Raw genomic sequence first — 8,066 nt, 5'->3', positions numbered from 1 at the left:
CACCTTGGCAATGTTCCTCAGGTGGTAAAAAGCTATTTTGGTCACATTCCTAATGTGTGATTCGAAATTGAGTTCAGAATCTAAAATAACACCTAGGATTTTTTACCTGGTGTTTTATCTTTATTGCCTGTGAATTAAAATGTGCGGCCAGATTCTCTCTCTGTGTTTTGGCTCCAACAATAAATACCTCGGTCTTGTCTTGATTTAGCTGGAGGAAGTTGTGAGCCATCCAAGTATTTAAATCAGTAATACAATCTAATAATTCATCCATGGAGCTAAAATCCTCGGGTGACACAGAAATGTAAAGTTGTGTATCGTCTGAGTAGCAGTAAAAATCAATGCTGTGCTTTCTGATAATGCTGCCAAGGGGTAACATATATAAACTGAACAGTACCGGACCCATGATACTCCATGATATATTCTGATCAACTGGCTTGTTCTTGTGTCAGGAAACTAAATACCACATTAATCAGATAATATACCTGGCCATTACAACAGATCAAAGATTTTTGACCACATTTGTAGTTACTGTGTTTTGCCATTGTAGGGGAGTATAGGGCTGCTGATACTATACTGCCCATAGAACAAGGTCACAGTGACACACACACACACACACACACACACAGGTTTACACATAGCCGGTCCAATTAATCCAGCCAACAACAGAAAGGGTTAATTAATCAGAAGGAGTGAGAGATTTGCATGTTTCTCATTCATTTCTTTGTTCTGTACAGGACACCTACAGATTACACAGCTCTGCCAAATTGCCATGTATACAAACGTGAGTAAATCACAACAAGTATATGTGGCCCCTTTCCTTCCCTTCCACTCAGTCTCATTGCCCCTGTAGATGACTTTCATTAGTAATGAGCAGGACACAGGAGGAGATAAAGGAGGAGGAACAGAGACACGGCCAAATGTCTGCTGCCTTGATTAATATACATACCTAATTCTGTTCTTTTATATACGGCCGGCAAATTAAAAGAGCTAGCCACTTCATTCCGCTGCTCCGTGTTTCCATTAGCCAGAGTGTGGGGAAAGGGGAGGCCCAGGTTAGGGATGACGCTGGTGGCAGCCTGGCTGTGTAAATTAGTGGGCGTGTCCCGGGGCTTGATCAGTACAGTATGTAGAGTATTCATCAAGAGGCAATTCCTCCCTCACACACACCCTGGATGCTTTTAATTGCTCCTGGTAAAGTAACTTTAGGAGGCGTTACAGGGTGGGACATGGAGAGGCATCCTTTGCTTTGCCAGGGGTCCTTCATTATTTTAGTTTGCTTCATTGCGTGTGTGTGTGTGTGAGAGTGAGAGAAAGAGAGAGAGAGAGAGAGAGAGACAGGCTGTCGGGATCAATTTAATTTTTTGGTGCAGATGCACAACTGTTGGGGGTGTGTTACGTGTGTATGTGTTGGGAGGGAAATTGCCCAAATTGGGAGGGAAATTGCCCACAGACACCAGCAACAAGTTTAGTGGTCCTGACCTATGGGGACACATTCATTACGAGAGGGAGGATCCAAGGACAAAGCACTGCCCTAACAATAGAGACCATGCCTTCAGTAGCACAGCAGAGGTGCAATAGCAAAGGGGGCCTATGTGGTCCTCTGTAGCTCAATTGGTAGAGCATGGCGCTTGTAACGCCAGGGTAGTGAGTTTGATCTCCGGGACCACCCGTATGTAAAAATGTATGCACGCATGACTGTAAGTCGCTTTGGATAAAAGCGTCTGCTAAATGGCATATTATTATTATTGTATTAGGTCTGAGAGCAGAGTTCCATTTGAAGGACTGTGTGACAGTGTAAATACTGCAGCACTGAATGGCGCTTGCTTGGTAGGACACAGATGTTTACAGGCTATATACGTTCCTGTAGGGATTTACCCGGACAGGTCAAATGGCCAGAAAACACCCCTGGAAAACTCCTGCCCCTGATGAAAGAGTAAAGTTTCAGTGGACCTTATTTAAAAAATCACCACTTATATTCAAAAAGAAAAGTATACATTTGAGTTAAGGTGCAAATCCAGGTGTGAAAATCATAATGAGCAGACGAAAGTGAAGTAATAGGGCAAAAAAAGAAAGACCTTGAATTTTCATCAGTGCGCAGGCTGGTACTGGTGTCAATGTTATCTGTGGTATGGATGTCCCCATCCTTCCCTCCCCCACCTCAGCCCATCTGTGCCCACCAGCCTCCTCTACTCAGAGCCCAGTGCAAATTAGGTCTGATTTTAATAACCCAAGGGGAGGGACTGTTGCATTGTTTTACTAATAGGGAGGAGGGGTATTTGTTGAGAGTTAATTTAATAGATTGCTTTGAAGACTAAGTATGTGTGCGTGTGTGTGTTTACCAACATGTGGTGGTTGTGTCGGTGATGCGCATCTCTATAAAATTGAGAGGGTTGAGTGTTGCTCCAAGACACTTGTGCAGAGCCATGCTTTGCGACGGACCATTGTCAGGAGAGAGCCTACTGAATCCAGCTCAGACAGAATTCCACTCACTGGGGACGGTTGATGTCTTGTCAGAATACACCCTGATGTTACCGGAAGAAACCTTGGAGGACCACAGCAATACCAGCAAATGTGAGTTTGATAAACGTGTTGTAATTTACATAATCATAAAAAGTGCATAGGTTTATAATGTATCATGTACACATAATTATGTTTTATCATAATCATTGTCTTACGGTTGAGGTTAAAGTTTTGGTTGCTATAATTGGTTTTGAATACATCAGATTTAGTATTTACCTCATTCTTTATTAATACAAATAATGTTGCTAGATAAAACCTGTAACCTAAACACACAGTGAGATAAGAACGTTTTTGCTGAGAAATATAAAGATTAAACGTTTAATGTTCCCACATTGACTTCTTTTTGATTACTGTAATATATATTTTTTTAAACATATAAGTATCTTATCATGAACAAGCTGTAAGAAAGACTAAAACTTCACAATGTTCATGTTGATGTCATGCAAAGGTAATTTTCAGCACAGTATTACCTGTAATTCCAGTGGGGCCAGGGTGCAATGAGGAGTCATGTCCACAGGGGGCAGTATGGCCCTGCGCTGGCTGTGGAGAGTCCATCAGAGACCCTGTGGTGCTACAGGTAGGGTCAGACCAGCAGTGGCATTCAGGGTGCCTGTACTGTGATGAGTGCCACTGTCCCCTGGGAGAGAGTGTCAGCTGCTTCCTGAGGGATGGGAGGACCTTGTGTAGGACAGATTATGCGCGGTGAGTCAGCAGCTTTGGTGAGACAGTAGAGAAGTTGTAGCGATAAAGATGAACATGTAAAGTCAACTTTGTGTGTATATTATGTATGCATTTTTTAACTCTTTGAACATGTTTGTTGATGCTGTGTGTGTGTGTGTTTGTGTGTGTGTGTGTGTGTATGTGAACAGCTTCCAACCTTTCGTTTTGTAGTTTTTAACCATGAATGTCTTTGTCATTGTTTTGTGTATTAGACTATTTGCAGAGAAGTGTGGAGGCTGCGGGGAGGCAGTACTGTCCTCTGACCTGGTTGTGAGGGCAGGAAGACAGAACTATCACCCTGACTGTCTGCAATGCTCGCTCTGTGGTGCATTACTCATGCCTGGGGATAGCTTCACCCTGGGGCCAGGAGGACCATGCTGCCAGGCAGAGCACACGATGCCAGAGCAACAGATCCAAAAAGCAGACACACTAAAAAGAAGAAAAGGTCTGTGTAGTAGTCGCATGTGAAGTTTATATGCATAATAAAATATGGAGAATTTCTTCCTTTAGAGTTAATGATAATTATGAAACTGTCTCAAAGGTCTGTCTCATCTTTCCCTGCAATCGGTAAGTTTAATGTTCCTTAAGTTAAGTTGAATCATTCTCACCTATGTCAGGGTCAGGGAGAAGAGGAGGAGTTTGTGAGAGGATGTGGTTGGACAGGGGTAGGAGTAGAGGGGTGCGGGTGCGTACCGTCCTCAGTGACACCCAGCTGAAAGCCTTGTGCTCCTGCTACTCCCAGACCCCCCGGCCCGACGCGGCAGTCAAGCTCCGGCTGAGTCAGCTGACTGGCCTCAACAAGCGGGTCATCAGGGTGTGGTTCCAGAACAAACGCTGCAAGGACAAGAAGAGCCACGCCAAGAAAAGAGGCAGACCAGTGTCAGACTTGGACATCACAGTGAGTAGTGTGTGTGTGTATGTGTGTGTGTGTGTGTGTGTGTATGTGTACACTGTTGATCGTCACTTACTATGTTCCAGGCCCTGCTGTGTGCTGCAGCCAGACCGATGGTGGTCCTCTCTCCTGAGCCCCCTGACTTTGCCCTCCAGATTTACGTCTATGAGTCATCATGGCAACCACTTGACGGCCAAATCAAGCTCTCAGCTGACCATGACGACCTGACCCTCACTCATATTTCTCAGGTAAATCAGAGTGCATATCAGGTAGTGTAATGTCCCTTTGTGTGACATATCAGACCCTGATTATGACTGCACTTATCACTCTACCAACAAGCTAACCTTAGACCTACACCTTATACTGTAGATTGAGACTATAACTGATTGGTATTAGCTACTCCTTTATCCAGTTTCATCAGTCAGCCCTAACTGTGGTGGCTAACACTCATAATTTCTCTTTCCCTTCCCCTCAGAGCACGTGTTTTTCAGAAGACCTGGGTTCTCCACAGCAGCAGAGTGATGAGCACTCCGTCACCATTCTGACTATCTAGACAACCACCATCCCAATACCCTCACTGAACTGTTCCTGTAACTATGCAGAGTTATCAAGAACCTGTGTCTAATCTGAAGGGGCTTCAAACAGCTGTCAATCATGTAATTAGATATTTAATGTATGTTATAATTATTAAACTAGTTCCCAAAACAGGAGAATGTTGTGTTGGAAAAAAAAGATGACATAATTTGGGTCCCAGTTCTGCATGTTCTGTTTTCTGTATGGGTAAATGAATTAAAGGTTATGGATCAATGAGACAAAACAAAATGTGGCGCCATGCAGCATACAGTGATTTTAGACCATGAAGTTTCATCCAGACCTCCAGTCATCACATGAAGCTATCTTCTGGCAGACTATGGTGTGATCTGTCAACATGTGACTTAAACACAGTCTGTTTGTATAGTCACAGTCTGGGATTTTGCGTTTGGTAATTAATCAAATCCCCACAAAACCAAACAACAAGCAGAACCAAGCAGTCAGATGTCATCTCTATTGGAACATATTTCACTCCTAAGTGTGAAACTCGTATTCTGAACTGATTGATAGTCATGGAAATGATTATTCACTCTGTCTACTTCCTCATCCACTTTACAACAACTCTAGTGTGAAACCTATTATTGTAGCAAGCTTTGATTTATAATCTGTGATCTAAGTCAACTCTGAACAACTTGTTCCTTCTTACTGTTTGACTTATTATATAATGCCATTTAGCAGACGCTTTTATCCAAAGCGACTTACAGTCATGTGCGCATACATTTTTACGTATGGGTGGTCCCGGGGATCGAACCCACTACCCTGGCGTTACAAGCACCATGCTCTACCAATTGAGCTACAGAGGACTTGCATTCTAGCTTTAATAAAAAGGCATTTGGGGTTTGCAAACCTGTATCAGGCAGATAATGTGAATGTCCATATCACCCCACAAGGGGGCAATACAGTCTAAACCTTTTCCAGTTCTTCAATGGCAAAGGTGCAAGATCCAACAAGAAGTTAACACAATAGCACCCTAAAATCCATCTAGCCTGTGTAAAAATTGAAGACCGACATCTTCGAGGGACTCTGTTAGTACAATGTTTCTTGTCTGTGGGCTGTCCTTAAATAGAGAGATAGTTGGCTGCAGAGCAGTTGCAATTAGGTTCAATTTTGGCCTGTCTGCTTTGCATACCCCTTTGTACGAGCCCTCTCAATGTCACAGCTCCCACTACCACTGCATGCATTCTCCCATAATGTCTTTCAGCCATTTTATCACTTCCCACTCAAAACAAACAAACAAATACATGTTCACTCATTTTCATCTATAACTTTTTAACTCCTTCATACCCTTCTTGTATGAAGAATAGAGTGCTACCTCATCTCTCTTTGTCTCTTTATCCCAAAAGTCATTCTACAGCTGCACTATTGAGAGCATCTTGATTAGCTGCATCACTGCTTGGCAGTGCTTGACTTGGGATGGAAGAAGCACAGGAGCTGTCTTTTTCCAAGTCGGTCCATTAGACTATGTTCACCGAAATTCACAAATGACATTATGATATAGAGACCTCTGATTATTCACTGTTAACGGTCTATACACATTTTCCATGACTTCTGCATGACATTTAACCACATTTTCATGACTATTATTATAGCCTACATGAAAAAGTAAGCAATATTGACAATGGAAAGCTGCTGTGTCTGATCCCATGTAGACCTACCACCTCCTGCCGTTGTGCCCTTGATCAAGGCACTTAGCCCCCCACATAGAACTACACTGTTAGTCATATGTTGTCAACATGTGGTCAACCATCCATCTGGAGAGCTCCTGGGTGTGCATGCTTTTTCAACATTACAACCAAATAGTTTTTTCTTTATAAAATGATTCCCTCATTCAATAAATCAAGGATGAAATAAGGTAGGCTACTTCAAAGCAAGGTATCTAATTAGACATGTTTATATATAAGGCTAAAATATTCATGTTTGGGGGAGATCTATAGACAGAAAGTTATTTGTAAATTAGGCTATTCATAGAATATTTTTTACATTGTCACAATTACATGGCTACTGTTTAATAGAGGGGAATCCCAGCTTTCCAATGGTGCAGACTTATTTAGGCTCTACAGTGCCGGGGGAAAGGCAACAATGAAATTAATGCTTAGCTAGCTATAATTAACTAGCGAGATAACTGCTACAAGTTATGTTTTGAATTGGTGATCTATTTAGTCTGTCTGTCATTATTCTACACCTGCTGCTGAAATGTCGCGTTCTCTCTCCACGGGCAACGACCCACTCGCACTGGCACACACACAGCACAACAGACATGCACTGAAGGGTCATTCCGATAATGGCTGATATGTTGTTTTTTAATTGATTGATCATATTTAAAAGTGGGCTTTCATGAATTACATTAACAACAATTTCCATGACTTTTCATTACCTTACAAACCCTAATTTGACAACTTGGAACAGCATATCATGTCATTCAGGCTGGCACATTTTCAATCTGCGCAATCTCAAATAGCCTACTGTCACTCACAGATTCACAGACTAGCAGCAAATAAATTTGAACAAAGCGGAATCAGGAAATGAATGCCCACTTCATTCGGCTTTCATCAACCATTTTTGCCTCTGTGTGTGAATCTGGGCCAGCGATAGGCTACTTTGTTTTTATAGAGGAGCTGGTACGCAATTCCCCCAAAATTAGAAGTGCCTGTACAGCGTTCCGGACAGCTCCGGACCAAGTCAAGCACTGCCGCTTGGTACGGCAAATGCAAGGCACCCGACTGCAAGGTGCTACAGAGGGTAGTGTGTATGGCCTAGTACATCACTGGGGCCGAGGTCCCTGCCATCCAGGAGCTCTATACCAGGCGGTGTCAAAGGAAGGCCCAAAGAATTGTCAAAGACTCAAGCCACCCAAGCCATAGACTGTTCTCTCTTTTACCGCACGGCAAGCGGTACCGATGCAGCAAGTCTGGAACCAACAGGACCCTGAACAGCTTCTTCCCCCAAGCCATAAGACTGCTAAAAAAGACTGCAATTGCTCTCTTGCACTGACTCTATGCACACACTCACACACTCTTTACACTGTCACTCCAACACACACACATACACACTATATACAGTGCCTTCGGAAAGTATTCATACCCCTTGACTTTTTCCACATTTTGTTACGTTACAGCCTTATTCTAAAATTGATTAAATACATACAAATGGTTAGCAATCTACACACAATACCCCATAATGACAAAGCGAAAACAGTTTTTTTTAGAAATGTTTGCAAATGTATAAAAAATCTAAAACAGAAATACCTTATTTACATAAGTATTCAGATCCTTTGCTATAAGACTCGAAGTTGAGCTCAGGTGCATCCTGTTTCCATTGATCATCCTTGAGATGTTTCTACAAC

The 8,066-nt window shown here is 42.6% G+C and overlaps 1 protein-coding gene across 1 annotated transcript; it reads left to right on the top strand.

Moving 5' to 3' along the window:
- Positions 1–2,423: 2,423 nt before the first annotated feature.
- Positions 2,424–4,685, top strand: LOC311130818 (insulin gene enhancer protein ISL-2B-like; the record flags this gene model as incomplete). Its single annotated transcript, XM_084163616.1, has 6 exons — positions 2,424–2,571; positions 3,003–3,222; positions 3,453–3,691; positions 3,864–4,138; positions 4,219–4,380; positions 4,608–4,685. 6 exons carry the CDS (start codon positions 2,424–2,426, stop codon positions 4,683–4,685), a joined length of 1,122 nt encoding a protein of 373 aa, XP_084019742.1.
- Positions 4,686–8,066: the final 3,381 nt, after the last annotated feature.

The sequence above is a fragment of the Coregonus lavaretus genome (genome assembly GCF_964263955.1).
Source record: "Coregonus lavaretus genome assembly, chromosome: 6".
Classification (NCBI taxonomy): Eukaryota; Metazoa; Chordata; class Actinopteri; order Salmoniformes; family Salmonidae; genus Coregonus; species Coregonus lavaretus.
This window is presented reverse-complemented; position numbering and strand designations above follow the sequence as displayed.